At 46.2% G+C, this 21,091-nt stretch overlaps 1 protein-coding gene across 3 annotated transcripts in view; it reads right to left on the bottom strand.

The window, feature by feature from the left end:
- CACNA1H (calcium voltage-gated channel subunit alpha1 H) overlaps nucleotides 1-21,091 on the bottom strand; it is a 196,511-nt gene that overhangs the window by 53,796 nt on the left and 121,624 nt on the right. For 2 of the 3 annotated variants that reach the window (XM_018564684.1, XM_018564686.1), the window contains exons 18-23: nucleotides 15,693-15,761; nucleotides 15,250-15,434; nucleotides 9,448-9,574; nucleotides 6,509-6,634; nucleotides 5,189-5,278; nucleotides 3,642-3,855 (exon numbers count right to left, since the gene is read on the bottom strand). In XM_018564684.1, coding sequence (XP_018420186.1) covers nucleotides 3,642-3,855; nucleotides 5,189-5,278; nucleotides 6,509-6,634; nucleotides 9,448-9,574; nucleotides 15,250-15,434; nucleotides 15,693-15,761 — 811 coding nt within the window. The remainder of the gene's footprint in view (nucleotides 1-3,641; nucleotides 3,856-5,188; nucleotides 5,279-6,508; nucleotides 6,635-9,447; nucleotides 9,575-15,249; nucleotides 15,435-15,692; nucleotides 15,762-21,091) is intronic. The other variant, XM_018564685.1, reaches the window with a different exon arrangement.

Below are 21,091 nucleotides of genomic sequence, written 5' to 3'. Positions count from 1 at the left end.
AAAAAAGTTCCACCTGGAGCCGGGCTTTAATCACTGAGGCAACACACATACTAATTATTCACCTTGCATCAATGCATATCTGCAGCAAACACACATGTGCACGTGTCTGGGTTACCCATATCAGGCATGTAAATGTGGACAATTGTGAAATGTACACGTTGCATGGCTTTATCATACTCAGAGAGTTGTGCTGGCATAGTCATCGGCTTCCTGTGGTGCCATCTTTGTGAAAATATAATAAAGATAACCAGATAACAAATAACAAGTCACCTGGAACACACAAAGTCTTCAGCACGCTGAGTACTGTCATTTATTTTGTGTATGAAGACCTTAAAAGACAAACATCGGTCAAATGTCCGGAGCAATTCGTTCTAAGTGCTTAAAATGTCATCAAGAGTCAAAAGTCAACAAGAGGTTTGATTCACAAAGCTGAAACACCAGTGACAGTTATTATTAGCCCAATGAGATTTGAAAATGACAGTCACATGGCTGAAAATAGAGATCCTTATTCTTGGTTAAAGCCTTGTGAATTGGGGCTTAGGTCTGATGGGAAAAAATATCAGTAGGAGCAACCAATGGGGCTTCATGGCATACTGGATACATTGTAGCAGGCCAAAATTTGTTCTACATACCCTTAGGAGAACTATGGGGTCAGGGCTTTTCCCCATAGTTCTCCTAAGAGTAACGGGTGGACACAAACTAGCGTCCTCCCGTCACCCTAAGCTCAGTATACCGCGAGTTGTACTGAGATGCCACAGCCGGGATGGATCCCGACATTACTGTCGATCCACCCAGCTGCGTGATTGACAGCTGGCTCTGCCTATGGCTCTCTGTAGGGATAGATCGAGAAGTGAGCGAGCGACGGTATGTGTTCGCTCACTTCCCCATCTATTGAGCCGACCTGTGACAGTTTCATTGTCACACGTCAGCACGAACTATGAGGCTGAGTGATTTTCACTCGCCTCATAATTCTTCTTTAACTTAAAGTGACACTAAACTCAGGAGTTCAATCATAAAAATGTAGTCAAGTCACTGAACTATTAACAAAAATGTATCTTATGTGTGTATCATTCGGCTGCAGATCCTCCAATCATCTCTGAATTGGTGCTGACACTGTCCTTCCTTCTGGAGGGGGGCTACTTTTGTTCCCCATGGTCCTTGTGTGTGTTGTAAAGTAGTCACCGCTCCAAGCTCACTCCCGTGAAGGACTACAACCCCAATACAAATTAATAAACGAAATGTGAGATTGTAGTCCATCACGGGAGCGAGCTTGGAGCGGTGACTACTTTACAACACACACTGGGACCATGGGGAACAAAAATAGCCCCCCTCCAGAAGGAAGGACAGTGTCAGCACCAATCTATCCTAAATGAAAGAAGAAAATTTGTGGTTGAAGTTGGGCTTTAGGCAAAACGTAAGCCTGGGAACCGGTCCGAATCAGGTTGTCCTACTTGTTCTCTGCATCTTACTGGACACGCACAGAGCCTGAATGACTGCAGTGTGTTCTGAATTGGAGTGATGTGAGCCTTTAAACATCCAATCATCTGCCAGAGATTACAAAAAAATAAAGCTGGGCTTTCCATTGCTTGTGACTGGGTGTTGGAAGGCAATACATGTACACTTCAGTAGGTCAAGCCCATAGGCAAGTGAGGCAAGAATATGACATGCATGTCACCCAGTTAAAGCCATGCAACATGCACACTTCCAGTATATCCAGATTTCCATTCCTGATTTATATTCCTGCTTTCATCCCTAGTATTCCATGTTTCTGTATGATTCACAATGCACTACTTAAAGGGAAGGTACACTTTTGGTAATCAATATTACAAGATTACTTTTAAAGGGTGAGTCTACCCAAAACTGATATTGTGGTTTCATGTGTGTGTACTGGCATGCTGAATGACATGGTTATATCTTTTTTAGATTGGAGTGGTGAGACCCAGTGTTATCAATGCAGTGTCTAGTTCATCCATCTGGCCAGGTCATTGCAAAGCCAAATGGAGTTATTTTTCTCCCATGACTTCTTCATAGCGGCAAAGATAAATTAGAAAGCTTAATCTTCTGGTGTCGAGAGATATAAAAAGATTGCGTCACAGGGCAAAGTAATAGGTTCTCTTGAAAAAACACTGCTTCCCCCCCCCCCCCCCCCCCCCCCCATCTCATACCTACCTTCCAATGCTTTCCAGCACTCCACCACAGCCTTCAGTACAAGCCCAGTGCTTTTGGGTAAGAGAGAGCGTATTACCTCCTTCCCCTCAGGATGCAATTCTCGGGCCTGAGCAACCAATTGTCAGAGCCAAGCACTGTGTATGGCCAATGGGAGGACATGATTAAGTCTCTGTAAGCTCTGACACAGTGTATGGGGTAGCCAAACCTTGTCCCTCCAGCAGTGGTGAAACTCCAAACCACATTAGGCATTGCAAGTCTCCCACAGCCACAGGCATGACTTTTGGAGGCTGATGCACTCATTCCCACTCAAATGGTAATAACAGTTTTGGGTAGAGCTGATATTTAAATTCAACAGTATTTCCTCAGCCTCCACTTTATTTTATAATGAACATTGGACAGATTATGTGATGAACATGTTATGTCTATGTCAATAACATAACATTTCATACCTTTAGGCCTGGTTCACACCTGGGCGTTTTGTAGCGTGTTCGAACGCTCTGCAAAACGCTCAAACACCGAAATCCCATTGTTTCCTATGGGTATGGTTCACACCTGGGCGTATTATGGGCCGTATGAACGCACTACAAAACAGCCTACGCCCAAAGAAGTACAGGAGCTTCTTTGGGGCATTTTTGTCGCGCATATCCATTGGTATACAGCCAGGTAGCCCTCGGAAACGCGCGTAAAACGTGCAACACAAAACGCGCGACAAACGTGCATATTCGATACGCCTAGGTGTGAACCCAGTGTTAGTTATGGCCAGGTTGTTGCTACAGGGGGCCATAAGTCAATAACACGATGCAATAGCATGCAGGAAAACCATAGCATCCAATCAGCTATCATTTTTTCCCTAGTCTGCTCACTCTGCTACATAAATCTAATCTTTGATTGGTTACTCTTGGGTAAAGCATGTTCCCAGTGTGTTATTGAATATGACCCCTTTGCTATCACTGATCCTAAACAAATGAACTGTAGCTGTGATTGGGTGTTATGCTGATGGTTAAAAGCAGCCATTTTGGTCAAGGCCTCATTGGGTAGGCCTGGAGACGAGGAGAACTTCTGTTTCTAGTAGTGACTCAGGATTATAATGAATAAAATGAAGGCAGGAAAAAAACTGTAGGACGCGAAAGGGTCTGCATTGCCCGTAGCAAGCAATCTCATTTCAGCCGTCAGTTTTCTAGTGCAAACATGAGACCCAGAAGTGGAGTGTTTGCTATGGACCAGGCATAGACTGTTTCAAGAGTGTATGTTCCCTTCAGTTGTGATTATACGTTTACACTAATACAATAAGGAATAATAGAAAATCCTGTCACCGGTTTGTCCTCAATAACTGACCGCTCGCTCGCGTCCTGTTTCCATCTCAAAAGATTTCCATCCGGCTGAATGCGCTATGTAATGGTTCTACGCAGCCTGAAGATAGCTAGACTACGGCAGGCAGAGCTTCAGAAAGATTGGTTAAACAGTCTACCGACCAGACATATACAGCGCCTTACTCCTGCGTTTTTTCTCCAGGCGGCGCAACCGTTTTTCTTCCCGGCGCCGGGCCTCCTCGGCCTCCTGGTGCTGGCGGCACTTGTGGAAGTTTTCCACCACCACCCCGACGAACATGTTGAGGACAAAGAAGCTGACGATGAGGAGGAAGGAGATGAAAAAGAGGAGCATCCAAGGGTTGTGGTTCCGGATAGGCTGCAATGACAATAGATGGTTAGAATAAGCTTAATGCTATATACACTGCTAGCCCCAAAAAAAAGTCACACACACTAATATTCTGTCGGACTGCCTTGAGCTTTGATTACGGCATGCATTCGCTGTGGAATCGTTTCGATAAGCTTATGCAATGTCACAACATTTATTTCCATCCGTTGCCTTAATTTCTCACCAAGATCTTTTGTGATGATGGGAGAGTCGGACCACTGTGTAAAGTCTTCTCCAGCACATCCCAAAGATTCTCAATGGGGTTAAGGTCTGGGCTCTGTGGTGGCCAATCCATGTGTGACAATGATGTCTCATGCTCCCTGAACAACTTCAAACTCCCTGAACAACTTTCAAAATCTGAACCCAACGAATCCTGGCATTGTCATCTTGGAATTTGCCCAATGTGCCACCAGGGAAGAAAAAATCCATTGATGGAAAAAAATGGTCATTCAGTATATTCAGGTAGGCAGCTGACCTAACATTGCTGAACCTAGACATGACCAGCTGGAGCAACACCAGATCATAACACTGCCCAAAATCCAGGGGTGACTTTTATGTTTTGCCAGGCAGTGTAGATGGAGCAATGTTCACCTGAGCTGCTGGGCATTAGATCGGATGTTTATGCCGACAATGAGTATAATCAAATATTCAAAAAATAAAACAAATACTGCCCAGCTCTGAGCCCACGGAGAATTTAGGTGCGTTCGTACTTCCTCTGATGGAAACTGCCCCCCGTGTTGTCTACATACTGGTTGATAAATATCAGGTGCCAGGCTGCACATCCCATTGACATCACCGTACTGCAGGAGTGATGTTCTATTTAAGTCACAAGGGACATTGGCGCACAGGCATGGGCAACCTGGATCTGGATTTTTACTAGTCAGGATGTAGAGGTGGTTTATATAATTCATAAACTTACTCTCTAAAGGAAACCTATACTATGGAGTATGGAGGATGAAATTGCAGACCTCTCTTTCTAAACAGGCCAGTCGTCTGCCTGTTATACTAAATCCATGCTTTCAGTATGATTTCAATATGGCTTTTAAGAATACATTTGATATTGATAATTATCATTATTATTGATGTGCTGCTATGGAAGGGACTGTCATTCACATCCTTGCTTCTTTACCTAATAAGCCACTGACCCAGAACAAATAGGCAGCCAGTAAAGGTGTGAGCTCCCAGCATGTATCTGCATCACTGACTCACTAAGAAAGGATGAGGATGGTGGCCCTGGAGCCTCCACCTTTAAACAAAGTCTGCAATATCAGTTTACATATTTCTTTAATACTAACTTCAAAGCAGAATATAATAATCTTGGTACCTGTACATCTGGGGCCACCGCGTCCAGTCCGTCATACATAATGTTCACCCAGCCATCTTTAGACGACAGAACAAACAGTGACATGAGAGCCTGGAGGGAGACAGAGGAGAGTCTACATCAGCAACATCCACAGACTTGTACATTTAAAACAGATATGTGTTATGCAGCCAATGCTTATTTTCCATGATAATACAGATTTGCAATTTATTGATCCCGGGCAGTGGAATACATGTGAGCGCAAGAGCTTTTGGTTCTCTGTGATAGACCAATCCTGGTGATCGGTGTGCAGGCGTAGGAGGTGATATGAGTTGTGTGCTCCCCATACGGCGTGGTGACCGGTATAGATAAATGCTCATAGTGATCACTACAGATGGCGCTGTGCAGAACCTCAGAAATGTGAAGATAGGTCACCAACACTCAAGTGAAGGTCTAGGGGGTTCACCTCTGTCCTGTATTAGCACAGGAGTGCTGGTGACCTATCTTCACATCACTTAAAGGAGAACTATGGGGTTAAGTCTTTTCCCCATAGTTCTCCTTAGGGTAACGGGAGGACACAAACTAGCGTCCTCCCATCACCCTAGGCTCAGTATACCGCGAGCTGTAGCTTGCGGTATACTGAGACGCCGCAGCTGAAGCGGATACCGACAATTGTGTCGGGATACGCCCAGCTGCGTGACTGACAGCTGGCTCTGCCTATCTAAAGGCAGAGCCAGCTGTACCCGCCCCCCTCCCCCGTCCGTTCGGGGAATCCAGCGCCTCCCCTGTCACGGCAGAGTGACGTGACAGGATCGAGAGGTGAGCGAACGCCGGTATGTGTTCCCTCACCTCACGATCTACTGAGCCGACCTGTGACAGTCTCATTGTCACAGGTCGGCTAGAACTATGAGGTGAGTGAAAAGCGCTCACCTCATAGTTCTCCTTTAAAATAGCAAGACATAGTGTGTACTTCCCATTGCTGCCTTTGGATTGGCCATAGCCTGAAAGACAAGAAGTGGGACATTGCCCCAAAAAACAGCTACTTCCCTGACAATGTCCTTAGTTTTACCAACATCACAGGTTCAACTCCAATGACATAAACGTACAGACTTCTGAAAGTCTTAAAGCATTCCAGTAGTGCAGAGCTTGAAAAAGTAGAGGGGAAAATGTGTTTTTAGTTCCCACAGCAGGCAAACGACATCTGCAAGTAAGAAGTGTTAACCCTTCATAGGATGCCATGCTCTTTCTGCCCAAGAATTACATTTGTGGAGGTCAGGAACTATCAGTTTCTACTAGTTAAGAATTTGCTTTGGTTGGCCTTTATTTAGCTTTTTATCAACCTACCTGACCAAGGTTATCGAAGTTGTATTTCCGTCTCACCCACTTGTTGCGTGGCCCAACACACTCTGATCGGTTGGTGACGTTGCGGACATCCGGCCCTTCGCAGGTATAGAACTTGCCTTTGAAGAGCTGGAATAAAGAACCAACTTAATCCTACAAGCAGATAGCGTGCCTCCGATATACAGTATATACATTTTACAGCACCATTATGGACATTCCTAAGATGGCATCCAAAATCTCAAGAAGACCCTATCACCAACTTCAAAAATTTCAGGTAAAAGCACAGAAAAATCAAGTATTATAAATGCAGCTTTTTCTTTTCCTTCAATTATTTTTTCTTTACTTTTTGTTCCTTTGAACTTGCTAAAAATGTGACTAGTCAATTCCCTAGCAAAGTCCCTTCCCCTTCCCTGCACGTCATAGTCCTCTCCTTGACAGTGTCTAATTACTGTCTGTGCTGGCCCAGGGGAAGAAGCAGTGGCGTAACTATAGTCATAGCAGCCAGGCGGCTGCTATGTGGCCTGGGGGTGAAAAGGGGCCACATTGCGTTGTTGAGGCAAATTAAACATAGAACATGTGCAGACAATACAGTACTGTATTATTCAGGGTTGAAGTGGTTGCACTTCATGACAACTCTAATCTCCTGTAAAGTCTGCAGTGTAGAGAGGAATTCAGATGCACAAGAGGCATCTTTGGGATCTTGGCATGGTTACTCACAGCTGAGAGAGGTCACCAGGGGGCTCCGTCACATTTTTGCTGTGAGGCCCCGTGATCTGTAGTTACGGCCCTGGAAAGAAGCCCAAATTTCATATGTGGCAAGGCATATTGTATTCGCCCTCTAGAAATATCAGACCAGGAGAACCAGCTATTTGCAGGTAAACATAATACTTATACTTGCAAAAGGCATCCATAATTACTGGTCATTGAACACTTCCAATGCAGCTTTCTATCAAGCTCTCACTGATGTTGATCTTACCACCTCCTGGTGCATAACGGCCAATCCAGACTTGCGAGTGGGTCCACCGGGCATAAGTAGAAAGGCCACATGCTGTGCTAAAAGCATGCATTCCCTAATGCATTTTACCGCTGCCACAGCTTCTTCAGAAGGGCGTACCTAATAGTCTAACTTTGCAACATCTGAACGACTGGCTTTATGGAAATGTACGTCACATGCTATTTGTGCTGGAGCTGGACTGTACTTATGAATGTATGAGCAACGCCCATGCACTATGTCAAATCTTTATAATTTATATAAAGTCAGACCTTTCATTGATATTTGACTTTGCAATTTTTTCCAATACATACACAGTTAATATCTGGTGACACATACGTATGTAAGGGCAAGCAATGTTCTCTTTCTTCCATGACATCTAAACAGTTTCTTGGATTGGCACCCTTATGTGGATTGTATCCATTCAGGATTTATGTATTGTATTTAAGGACGTATTATTTTTTAAATGTGCCATTTCGCTGTGGTATGAGTGAAGGGATATTTGGATAAAGGTTCTGCATCAATATATAATAAGAATTAAAAGTATATTCTAGATCAGGGGGGCCCACAATGTTTTGTGTTAAGATCTACTTTTCAAATGATGAGCTCAATGAGATCTACCAACGAAAAAAAAACCTTCGCTCTCTCCCCTGGCTGTCTCCCCCTCGCCCTCTCCCCTGGCTGTCTCCCCCTCGCCTTCTCCCCTGGCTGTCTCTCCTCGCTCTCTCCCCTGGCTGTCTCCCCGGCTGTCTCTCCTCGCTCTCTCCCCTGGCTGTCTCTCCTCGCTCTCTCTCCTGGCTGTCTCTCCTCACTCTCCCCAGGTTTCCCTCCTGGCTCTCTCCCCTGGCTGTCGTCTCTCCCCGCTCTCTACCCTGGCTGTCTCTCCTTGCTCCCCTGGCTGTCGTTTCTTGCTCTTTCCTGGCTGTCTCCCCCTTCACTCTCCATTGGCTGCCTCTTCTCACTCTCTACCCAGGTTGTCTCTCCTGGCCGTCTTTTCTCACTCTCTCCACAGGCTGTCTCTCTCCCCTGGCTGTCGTCTCTCCTCGCTCTCTCCTAGCTGTATCTCCTTGCTCACTCCCCTGGCTGTCTCTCATTGCTCCCCTGGCTGTCTTTCCTTGCTGTTCCTAGCTGTCTCTCCTCACTCTCTCTCCTGGCTGTCTCTCTTTGCTCTCTCTCCTCGCTGTCTCTCCTCTATCACTCTCTTGGCTGTCTTTCCTCACTTTCTCTCCTGGCTGTCTGTCTTCTCTCACTCTCCTGGCTATCTCTCCTCTCTCCTGGCTGTCTCTCCTGGCTGTCTCTTCTCGCTCTCTCTCCTGACTGTCTCTTTGCTCTCTCTCCTCGCTCCCTCTCCTGGCTGTCTCTCCTCTCTCACTCTCTTGGCTGTCTCTCCTCGCCCTCTCTCCTGGCTGTCTCTCCCCTCTGCTGGCTGTCTCTCCTCTCTCCTGGCTATCTCTCCTCGCTCTCTCTCCTAGCTGTCTCTCCTCTCCCCTGGCTGTCTCCCCTCACTCTCTCTTCCGGCTGTCTCTCCTCGCTCTCTCTCCTGGCTGTCTCTCCCCTCTGCTGGCTGTCTCTCCTCGCTCACTCTCCTCTCCCCTGGCTGTCTCTCCTCTCTCCTGGCTATGTCTCCTCGCTCTCTCTCCTAGCTGTCTCTCCTCTCCCCTGACTGTCTCCCCTCACTCTCTCTTCCGGCTGTCTCTCCTCGCTCTCTCCTGTATGTTCTCAAAAATGTTCACTTTACACATACAATGTTTTTATTGTTTTATCTGATAGTGTTCCTTCTCAGTAAAATACATAAATATGTATACTGATTTTTATGCAGATTCGTTTATCAAGCAGTATATTGCGGAAATGCGTTATTAATGGAACATCATTACCTTTGTGCATGCTTATCTATACAAAAAGACATCCTTCCAATCACAACCATGGTGAATGCTCTCTGATTGTCTTGTACCTGAACTCCCAGAATCCCAAAGATGATGAAGAAAGCGCAGCAGATGAGGACGATGTTTCCTATTGGTCGAAGTGAGGAAATCAGCGTCTCTACCACCAGCTTGAGCCCTGGCGCTCTGCTGATGACTCTGAAAAGAGAATCGGAAGAAGTTTTGGTTTGCAAAGTTAAATAAAGAAGCACAAGTACAGGGATTAGAAGATCTTACAGGAGAAGAGTCCCATCCCGACAGGTAATCATAGCAAATTCCCATTTAAAATAACCCTGTGGACAGGCTACTGACACTGACATATGTAGATGTACTTAACAAGCAGGGAGTGACCTCTGTAGTAGGAAGCACTGTGCAGAAATTCATCCTCAAAGCTTACAGCAGAAGTACTGGATTCCTTCTCTCAGCTTCTCAGCTCACCCTGCTTCTATTTCTATAGCTCCTGTTCTGTGTTTACATTGGATATTGAAAGCCTGGAAGACTGCTGAGACATTGCTGGGAGGGGGGAGCAAGATGAGATGAACTGGAAGTCTTTGCTGGGATGAAGTGCAAGGTGAGATGAGCTCCTAAGACACTGCCTGGGGGCGAATGGGGGGGGGGGGGGGGGGGGGAGAAGAGTGAACACGGAGCTGCTGAGTCACTGCTGTGAGTGGGGAGCAGGTTGAGATGAGCTTCTAAGACACTGCTGGCTGGGAGGGGAAGCATGGATGGTGAGATGAGCTTCTAAGGCACTGTTGGGAGGGGAAGCATGGTGAGATGAGCTGGTAAGACACTGCTGGAAGGGGGAGCAGAGTGAATGAGGCTGCTGAGTCAATGCTGGAAGTTAGGAGCAGGATGAGATGAACTTCTAAGACACTGCTAGGAGGGGGAGCTTGGTGAGATGAGCTTCTAAGACACTGCTAGGAGGGGGAGCTTGGTGAGATGAGCTTCTAAGGGACTGCTGGGAAGGGAATCAGAGGGAACCGAGCTGCTGAGTCACTGCTTAGAAGGGGAGCAGGGGCAGCTAAGCTGCTGTGTCACTGCTGGGAGAGGAGCGGGCAGCTGAGCTGGCCAGTCACTGCTGGGAGGGGAGCAGGAGCAGCTGAGTCACTGCAGGGAGGGGAGCAATGCCATCTGAGCTGCTGAATCACTGCTAGGAGGGGAGCAGGGGGAGCTGAGCTGCCAAGTCACTGCTGGGAGGGGATGCAGGGGGAGCTGAACTAACTGCTAAGAGGTGGACTTCAGTGCTTGTGTTGTGCACTTTGAAGACGAATTGCATAGGATAAGCCCCATATGCGACAACACAGTCTATACTGTTCAGTCAGACATGACTGATAGACATGAGAGACATGGACAATGTACAGATGCCATGCAATCACAGTAATAGGACTTGTGGCTTTTTTGCACAGCACACGATCTTACGACCATTACATTTTTCAAAAAGGTGTAACCATACTTTAGAAATGAATTGTTGTCTCTTGGCCATTGATTTTTGGAGACCCGCACCCTCCCGTACAAAGTTATAAATACTTTTCTTAGTATTCCTCATAGAATTTTGTAGGGTGAATGTGCAATTTTCTATCACCCCAGTAAGCAGCACACAAGATTCCTGCTGGCTTATCACGTTCAGTCCTCTCACGCGTCTCAGCCGGGCCGCACACGTGTGATTTTTTTCCCCCTCCCTTGCATAGTACATCCATGCCTTGGACTGCCGTCCTCTGTGGATTAGAGGAATCTGTTTGTGAACAAACACAGTAACGAGTCCCCAAGTCTCTCTCCTGTTCTCTGAGGAGCGGGGAGGTCAGCAAACAATTCCAGAGCTCTCATTTTTTTCTGCCTGCATATTCCTGTTCAGTGCTCACATCTCTAATGAAATCACAGAGGACCCAGAGAAAAAAAACAAGCTGCTGCTTGCTGGCAGCATGAGACAAGGAAAAGGTGTTATTGGCCCCCCATTTCCCCTTGTAGATAAAAAGATGGTTACAGTCCTGGTGTTGGTGTTTGAGAAGGAAGCATCTCAGGAGCTTTCAGATGAATGCTCCTGATCTACTGGCCAAGCTTAAAGGAGAACTATGAGATGAGTGATTTCCACTCACCTCATAGTTCTAGCCGACCTGTGACAATGAGACTGTCACAGGTCGGCTCAGTAGATCGGGAGGTGAGCGAACACATACCAGGTTCGCTCACCTCTCGATCCTGTCACGGCTCTCTGCCGTGACAGGGGGAGGGGCTGGATTCCCCTCTCCCCGCTCCGATCTGCCAGCGCTGACTGGCGGAACGGACGGGGGAGGGGGCGGGTACAGTTGGCTCTGCCTCTAGATAGGCAGAGCCAGCTGTCACTCACGCAGCTGGGCGGATCCCGTCATCTACGTCGGGATCCGCTCCAGCGTCTCAGTATACCGCGAGCTGTGGCTCGCGGTATACTGAGCTTAGGGTAACGGGAGGACGCTAGTTTGTGTCCTCCCGTTACCCTAAGGAGAACTATGGGGAAAAACACTGACCCCATAGTTCTCCTTTAATTCTATTCTCACCTATGGTTTAGAGCAGGGATAGGACACCTTGGCACTCCAGATGTGCTGAGGCTACAAATACTAGCATGTCTCTGCCTTTGAGAGTCATGTCTGTGACTCATGTCTGTGACTCATGGGACTCATAGTTCCACAAGAGCTGGGGAGCAGAGGTTGCCTACCCCTGATTTAGAGCAATGGGTAATCTCCAAAAGAAAGTGTCCTGTATTTGGGTAAAATATGTTGATTATGTGCTCTCAGTAGGTACCATCTGAATGATCTGATGTCTAAAGACACTTCAAAGTACCTCCACTGTGACCATAGATCCCCAACCAGCACTATTCAATAGCCCTCATCACATCCCACAATGCAATGTGGGCACTAAAACAGCCTCTCTGCACTGAGGGAGTTGGAGCGGAGTAAAAAATGGTACCTGATGCTTTATAATGGTTTCTTTCATTCTTTATAAGGATTTGTTTGCCTTCCCCTGGATTATCTTTGGGTAACTGTTGGCAGAGGGATCTGTTTCTGGAGGTCTTCTACTGTATTTATTCTTTATTTTCCTCTCTAATGGTTGAACTTGATGGAGTTGTATATTTTTTCAACCCGTGTAACTATGGAAAGGCAATTCTTTACTACTTTATTAGGGTTTTTTGCCTTCCTCTGGATCATCTATGGGTAACTGTGGGCACAGGGTTCCGTTAATGGAGGTCTTTTACTGTATTTATTCTTTTTTTTCCTCTGTTGGTTGAACTTGATGGACTTGTGTCTCTTTCAACCTAACTATGTAACTATGGAAAGGCAATCATTTTCATGTTTTTAAGGGTTTTTTGCCTTCTTCTGGATCAGTTGTGGGTAACTGTGGACGCAGGGTTCTGTTATGGAGGTCTTTTACCATATTTATTCTTTTTTCTTTTTCTCTTGGTGGACTTGTGTCTTTTTTCAACCTTTCACACTAGGGAAAGGCAATTCTTCACTGCGCTATAAGACCACATTTAGAGCTGGTGCACACCTGGGAGATCTGAGACCGAGCGGCAATCATGCACGAAATCGTACGGATTGCCGTGCGGTCACGGAGTCGCCCATCACAGATAATCGCACTGTGGGTGCCATTATTTTAAAATAGCAACCCAGTCTCGCCCGGCGGATCGTGCCGTTTCCCACTGTGATTCCGCCCGTGCAGCCAAACACGATCGCTAAAACAGCCACGCATCGTGCATAGCCAAAAAAAGGTACGTGTACCTTTTTTCTGCTATTGCCTCACGGATGTACCCCATTGAAATCAATGGGGCTGCGTCCCGGATCGCTCAGGTCTGCACCGGGCCTAACACTGAGCTACAACAACATAAGCGCGTATTCAGCTGATTTGAGCTGAACGACATTGAGCTACAGTGCACATTTTGTCACGCTAAGTAGCGCTTCTTTTGGCAGTCTATCAAAGTCTATTGGGGCCAAATCTGCCAAAAAATAGGTCATATTCAAGCGACAAGCTTCAGCTACAAGCTACAGGCGACATTGAGCTGCAAGATGTGAACATCTCCATTGAAAAGCATTGGAAGAGCTACATTGAGCTACACTGAGCTTCATATTTGAGCGATCTTTGAGCAGAAATCGCGCTACAAAACGCTCAGTGTGAATGGGGTCTGAGGCTACATTTACACCTAGGTGACTCCTGACTGCACGGCAATCTGTACGGTTTTGTGCACGACTGCCACGAGGTCGGGATTCGCCTAGGGGGGAACCGATTATGCTGTGGGTGCCGTTATTTTCTAATGGCACCCCAGTGGCACCGCGCGGATCACGCAATTTCCCGCCACGATTCCACCCATTGAAACCAATGGGGCCGCACGGCAATTGCGGGTGTCGTGCAGTGTAGTGCAGGTGTGAACCTAGCCATAGGATTTTGTCATGCTTTATTAGGGTTTTTGCCTTCCTCTGGATTAAATCTGGGTAACTGTGGACATAGGGTTCTGTTTATAGAGGTCTTCTAGTGTATTTATTCTTTTCCACTACTGGTTGAACTTGATGGACATGTGTCTTTTTTCAGCCTAACTATGTAGCCATGCAAAGGTAATTCTTCATTACCCCTGTTGGCCAAACTGGTTTACTCCATAAGCCAACAAGCAGCAGCAAAGGAACCATCAGCCCCGTCTTACTTACTTGCATGTTTCAAAAATAAAAAAAAATGACGAAGGTTTTAGATTTCTGAACTTCTTAAATTGCAGAAATATCCAGCCAGTTCTTTTTTGGCCAGATGCCCCCCTCAAATAAATGCATTAGCTTCCAGAAATGTAATTTAACTTCAAGAAGCCTGACATCTTTTTACTACTAAGTGCACTACTTGACTCCTTCTCCTTTCCAAGAAAATGAAAAAGCGCCAAGATGTAGTGGAACTACTTTCAGGAAGGCGACTAGATTTGGCACTCCGTCGCCGTTAATTCCCCGCTGTCAGCCCGGGGATGGGGGTTTGGGGTGGCAGTTCCAACCATCCATCAGCTGTCACACGATGACCCCCAGCTGTGCCCCGGCTTTACATAATTTATTATTTCCTGGAAATATTAAAAGCCTATTTTTGCGGCCGTTCTTTTTCGCCAAGTTGTGGCGTACGTGAGAAGGCTGAGAAAGGAAAGAAAAAAAAGCTGGAAGATGACATTAGTGTAATGCTGGGGGATTTTGGCAGCAAGTGCGTTTTTGCCCTTGACAATAAAATTATAATCATTTATGTCAAAATACAGTGCGGACCTGAAGGATCCCATTAGAGCAGGAGGGGCCGTTGCCAAGTGAGAGAGAAGTGTACACAACGTCTGATTAGGGCGGTGTTTTAGTTCAGACGCGGGAACGCAGCGGTGAGTCTAGAGGAGGCCAATCAATGTCATTCAACGGCACGCCAGCTGCACGAGGCACTAGACTGGTCAGCTGTGTCCACGCTAATCCCCTGACACTTGACTTGGCCAGGTGTATTTAGCATTACTAGATGGCAGGGCTTTTTTTTATTATTCTAGGACAAATGTAGTGAAATAATCCTTTTCAAGTGTAATCTACTTTAATAGAAATGTTCTTTTCTTGAAAAAACAAAAAAATGCAACGGGGACTCTGTCTCTGTCACTCTGCTTTCTCCTCCTATCATCATATATTGGCTCCTTGTGCAACTTTGTCCTCTCGCAGGACTGCAAGAGGCTGATCCAAAATCAGATTCAACGAATCACACTGATTGCATTTAAATGAATACCTCTAATTATGCATTAATGAAACACAACTGTATACCTTTGTGTCTTTTTTGTGTCCAGAATTTGGCTTAAATCAAGAGGAACCCCATGTGTAAACCCTTACCTCAAAGGCCGCAGAGTCCGTAACAGACGCAGCACCCGCAGGATGCCCAGGATCTTTGCACCTCCTGCAGAGGCCAGGGACACGATGATGTCAATGATGGAAACAAACACCAGGACTCCGTCAAGAACGTTCCAGCTGCTCTGCAGGTACGCTCGCTCCCCAGAGACGAAACCAAGCGCAACTACCTGCGTAAAAGAAGAGTGGAGACAAGCATGGGGCTCCCTGGTTAGAAAATCTAAACTGACCTCTGATTGGTCACCAATCTCCGGCTCTCCAGCTGTGGTGCAAATACAAATCCCATTAGGCACTGCAAGATTATGACAGCCGCAGGCATGACTCCCAGAGGCAGATGCATGATGGCATTTGTAGTTTCACTACAGCTGGAGGCCTGAAGATTGGCTACCCCTGTTCTAGGTGATAATACTATGCTATATCCATATTACCTTAATGGTCATTTCCAAAACAAAGATGCCTGTAAAGATGTAATTGGAGACACTGAGGAAGATCCGTTCCTGTGTACACAAAATGATAGATAAACAGCAAAATATTAGATTCATAGATTCATTCAAAAAAATAAAAGCTACCAACAGACCCTGCAGTCAGGGCCCCCTACCAGTGGCGTCACAAGGGGGGTGACGCCATTGGAGGGGTGACTGACAAGTCTGAAAAGTTGGGTACTCGGTCATGGACAGAGAGCCCCGACAGTTGCAGGAGAGAGGAGGGGACCCCGGTGGCATACCTTATCCTGCCAGATGAACGTCCCCTCCTCTCTCTGCCCAAGTCCATCACCAAGATGGCCTCCGGCAGGTATCGCCAAGGTGGCCACGCGTGCGCGATGACATCACGGTGGGATCTCACCCAGTACCTGCTCTGGGTGACACCCGGCCTCTGGCCCCATTAACTGTTAGAAAATCAAATGAACATTCCAAAAACTGATCTTTTTGAACAAATTTTACTGGTGTATGGCAAGCTTCAGTCTGATCATTTTTAATGCCAAAAGGCCCTCAGAAAGCCATGGATTTGTGCACAGAGATGTCAAGGTGTCAAGCTTACCAGGGCGATGAAGAAGTGGCGCACAAAGAGCCCTATGGCAAAAGTGCGGCCATGTCAACTCGCCCTAAAATCCAAGGAGTCACCCTGTTTGACATACACCGATCAGCCATAACATTAGCACCATGGGAAGAAGGCAACCCGGCGGAGGCAATGGGGTGTTTTGGACAATGTTCCGAGGTCTAGTGGAGTCCATGCCTTGATAGGTCAGGAAAAAGGGGACCTACACAATTTTAGGTGGGTGGCCATAATGGTATGGCTGAACGGTGTGTAAATCTCCATGAATATGCCCTGAGTCCTCGTTTACAGGACTTGGTAAGCATTTGATCCGTACCCCTCTCTTAGGCAATATAATTTCTTTCACAATAAAACAAATGTGCAGGTAAAGCATCATTAGCTTTTTTTCTGAACAATTTTACGCTAGAGGAACAGAATTCACCCACCATACTGAAACGGTACTATAACCAATGTTCCATCAGTAATTACTGCCTCGTTAACGGGTCACGGTAGATGAGTCTAGGGTAGGAGTCAGTGCTTTGATTCTCTGGCTCTTTATACATCTCTGGGAGTTTCACAGTTAGACCTCAGAACTCAAGGATAAGCAAATATTGTCCTGATATTAGAGCCATGTGTATTCTTCTTGAATCTTGGTGAGCTTTGTGTATTTCTTCCTGATCTGTGCAGTAGTCCAGCATGAGACTTGGAGCTTCCTGCAATAAAGACCGCTCACTGATGCTCTCTCTCCTTGTGCAGGGTGACTGGTCTTGTCTCCACCCCCTCCTGTAATAAAGACCAGTCACTGCTTCTCTTTCTCCTTGTGCAGGGTGACTGGTCTTGTCTCCACCCCCTCCTATAATGGGTTGGATCTGCTGGGTCTCTCCTACAGCTCTGCTCAGGGTATGTATAGCACAGTGATGATGTCAGTGCTAGGTGATAACTCGGTTTACAAAGGCGTTAGGTGCACACAAAGAGCAAAATTCACAGATGGCATGCATATATGGGAGCTGTTTTACCTGCCAAATAATTTGTATTTCTGTCCATCCAGTCCCAACATTTACATGGCTCTACTACACAGTACAGCCCTGCCTCATTTTTCTCTGGTGCAATTACAGGTCTTGTCCCTCCCCCCCAGCCAGTGACTGCACAGTGACAGGAGAAGCAGCAGACTGATGAGCTCATCTCTCTCTCTCTTACTCTGCTCTTACCTCCCAACAACACACTCCTTGCACTGCAGCACATCTGACTGGCTCCATTTGCTGTTTTCCCCACTCCCAAGCTAAGCTCTGGGGTACAGAGGCTAACCCAAAGTCAAATTCAGGTATTTACACTGATTGCATGTAAATAAAATGATGCGTTAATGAATACAGAGCAGCATTAATTGGTGTCTTTTATATCTGTCTAGAGTTGAGTTTTAAACTTTTTCACCTTATCCGCCCTTCTGGATTGTTCCATTCTGATCTAACGCTGTTCCACAATGATCTGGCAGACATAAGTCCTACGCATTTCCTTCTGTGAGCTATCCTGACAGACAGCTGAATGGAGACAATTTTCTGTGAAGTAGTAATTCCTCTCATTACCACTAATCACCAGATCCCGTTAATATCCAGCATTCAAATGTATAATTACTGAGCCTTTCTGTCACTGTAATCCCTTCAGCTCTCTGCCCGTGTCTTCACCAACCCTCAAGATGAAACATTTCAAATGAAACTTTGAAGAAAAGTCATATATATTGTGGCAGTGTAAGCCAATGCCACGGTGTAGGATGGCGACTTTGGCACCCAGGACTCTCAGCCAGAGGGGCTGAGAGGGTCCAGAATGTGAAACACGTTATAAGGAAGAACCTGGCTTTTCAGGTCTGTCCAGGTTTTCCTATTTGTAGCTGGGATCTGGAGCTCTGGAGATTTCGTAGAGCTCTGGGTGGGATGAGATCTCCAGTCCTGGGGCCAGGTGTTGCCATTGACCAGCCTGGGCTAATCAGGTGGCTGAGAGCAGCCTTATTGGAGCCAGCCCAGTGCTCAGGAGAGTGTTGGAGTTGTGTGTGTGTGCAGGGAGCACACAGACAAACTCGGGTGCGTGCTGGACGCACACGGAACAGCCAGGGGTGGCTGGGAGAGGTCAGGAAGGTCGGTGACCCCAGGGACCTGTCAGACAGACTGCTAAGAGAGCAGAGTGAGGGCTCACGAGGGGTGAGCAAGCGTGAGTGTCTTGAAGCTGTGGAAAGCTACCGAGCAAAGCTAAAAGACTGTCTTATGTTGCTGTTTCAAGCTATTTTGTGTTTGCCCTTTCAATAAACTGTGTTTCCTTGACTTACCTGGACTACAGTGGAGTGTCCTTGTTACAATATATATATATATATATATTATTGCAAGGACTGCAGCAACTATTATTGCAGATCTATGCCGATCAGCCATAACACTATGAACACTGAGAGGTGAAGTGGATAACATTGATTATCTGGTTACAATGGCACCTGGAAGTGGGGGGATATATTACAATGACACCTGGAAGTGTGGAAGTGGGGGGGAAATATAAGGCAGCAAATTTTTTTCTCAGAAGTGTAGGGGTTTGAGCGACTTTGACAAGGGCCAATTGTGATGACTAGACAGCTGGGTCAGAGCAACTCCAAAACTGCAGCTCTTGTGGGATGTTCCCGGTCTGCAGTGGTCAGGACTGATCAAAAGTGGTCCAAGGAAGGAAAACCGGTGAACCTGTGATGAGGCTCATGAGTGGCCAAGGCTCAATGATACAAGCTGGAAATGAAGGCTGGCCCATGTAGTCTGATGCAATAGAAGAGATACTGTAACTCAAATGGCTGAAAAAGTTAATGCTGGTTCCAATAGAAAGACGTCTGAACACACAGTGCATCACAGTTTGTTGTGTATGGGGACCAGTCAGGGTGCCCATGCTGACCTGTGTCCACTGCCAAAAGCGCCTACAACGTGAGCATCAGAACTGCACCACGGAGAAATAGAAGAAGGTGGCCTGGTCTGATGCATCACATTTTCTTTTACATCATGTGGCTAGAGCTGGGTGGGTGTGCGCCACTTACCTGGGGGAGAGATGGCACCGGGAGGAACTATGGGAAGTCGGCAAACTGGCAGAGGCAGTGTTATGCTTTGTGCAATTTTCTGCTGGGCAACCTTGGGTCTTGCCATTCATGTGGATGTCACTTTGACACGTATCACCTACCTAGACATTGTTGCTGACCAAGTACACCCCTTCATGGAAATGGTATTCCCTAATGGCAGTGGCCTCTTTCAGCAGGATAATGCGTCCTGCCACACTGCAGAAATGCTTCATGAATGGTTTGTGGAACACAATAATGAAATTGAGGTGTTGACTTGGCCTCCACATCCTCCAGATTTCAATCCAATTGATCATCGGTGGGATGTGCTGGTAAAAGAAGTCCAATCCATGGAGGCCTCACCTCACAACTTACAGGACTTAAAGCATCTGCTGCTGACGGCTTGGTGCCAGATACCACAGTATACCTTCAGAGGTCTAGTGGAGTCCATGCCTCGATTGGCTGGGGCTGTTTTGGCAGCAAAAGGGGGACTACACTAAGTATTTGGCTGATCAGTGTATAGCTGCCCTTGTTTGGCAGATATTTAGACTTGGTGACACTTTTCAATACTGTATGTCCTCTAAAGTCCAACTGAAGTTTTACTTCTGCATCACCCCAAGAGAAGGAGTGCTACACATGTATATTTGTTATCAATGAAAGTGTATTGATATATATATATAAAAAAGAACAAAAAAACATGCATTCCATCTGCGATACATGCACATTTCCCCTATTGTATCCGTTTAAAGACCCTGCAAGTACAGAAAAATAACTGTAGATGGGCAAAAATACACTCAGCTCCTAATTTCCTGTTGTGGGTTGAAAACACATTGTGGACTCAGGTATCAGCCCTCCCCTGCTGCCTTGTGCTAAACTACTTAAACCCACCCCCTATCCTATTCCTGACAACATGGACACTAAATATTCTGTTGTCCAAGATAAGAACTAAAAAAATAGAACATGGGGCGCATATAGAATATGACAGCATAGCCATAATCTGGTACTTACCAATATATGGAGATCCAGCAGAGTGATCATACCGTAATAGAACGGCAGCAAGTAACACTTGCAGGACCGCTGATCACCTATTCTGCCTTGTGTATGATTCACTCCATGGAATTAACAAAGAGCAGGATCACAGATACAAAATGCCGTCTTTCTGTCTTGTGCACATACATGTGGAACCTTAAGGCCTTCTTCCAATGTCTACCCAGTTAATGTACTTGTTGGTGCACCCAATGTTCTATTTCTTTGTTTCTAGTTGGTTTTCTCCACACCAGCATCATTGGAAGTGCCATACTACTGCTCTCTGAAATTATCTTCCTCATTCCATGGGACTTTTCTATACACCATATATTATATATGTCCTAAACTTGATAAAGAGCTTGTTGGTAGTATGGACGCACGATTGATTTGACTTTTTTTTCCATACAAGTTAAGAGCTAGGAGGACTAATTACTTTCCTTGGGACAACACAGGAATTATGCATGAGACAAAGAACAGCTCTGAATTTCTGGCAGGATCAACAGGTATGTTTTGCAACTAATAAAAAAATATAACACAACCGTTCCAATGGTATATCTACCAAACCAAAAGGGAGCAAATAGTAGAAGCTCCTTGTTGGGGTTTACATACACTTTAAAGTTTCTTCATAAAGTGAACCTATAAGGCCGCTATAAGGCCATTTCTGATTGGGTGTTCCATGTTACAGTATTGCATCCTGTGATA

The sequence above is a fragment of the Nanorana parkeri genome, unplaced genomic scaffold (assembly GCF_000935625.1).
Source record: "Nanorana parkeri isolate BGI_ZX_2015 unplaced genomic scaffold, ASM93562v1 scaffold772, whole genome shotgun sequence".
Lineage (NCBI taxonomy): Eukaryota > Metazoa > Chordata > Amphibia > Anura > Dicroglossidae > Nanorana > Nanorana parkeri.
Note: the sequence above shows the minus strand (reverse complement) of the source record. Positions and strands in the feature narration are given on the sequence as shown.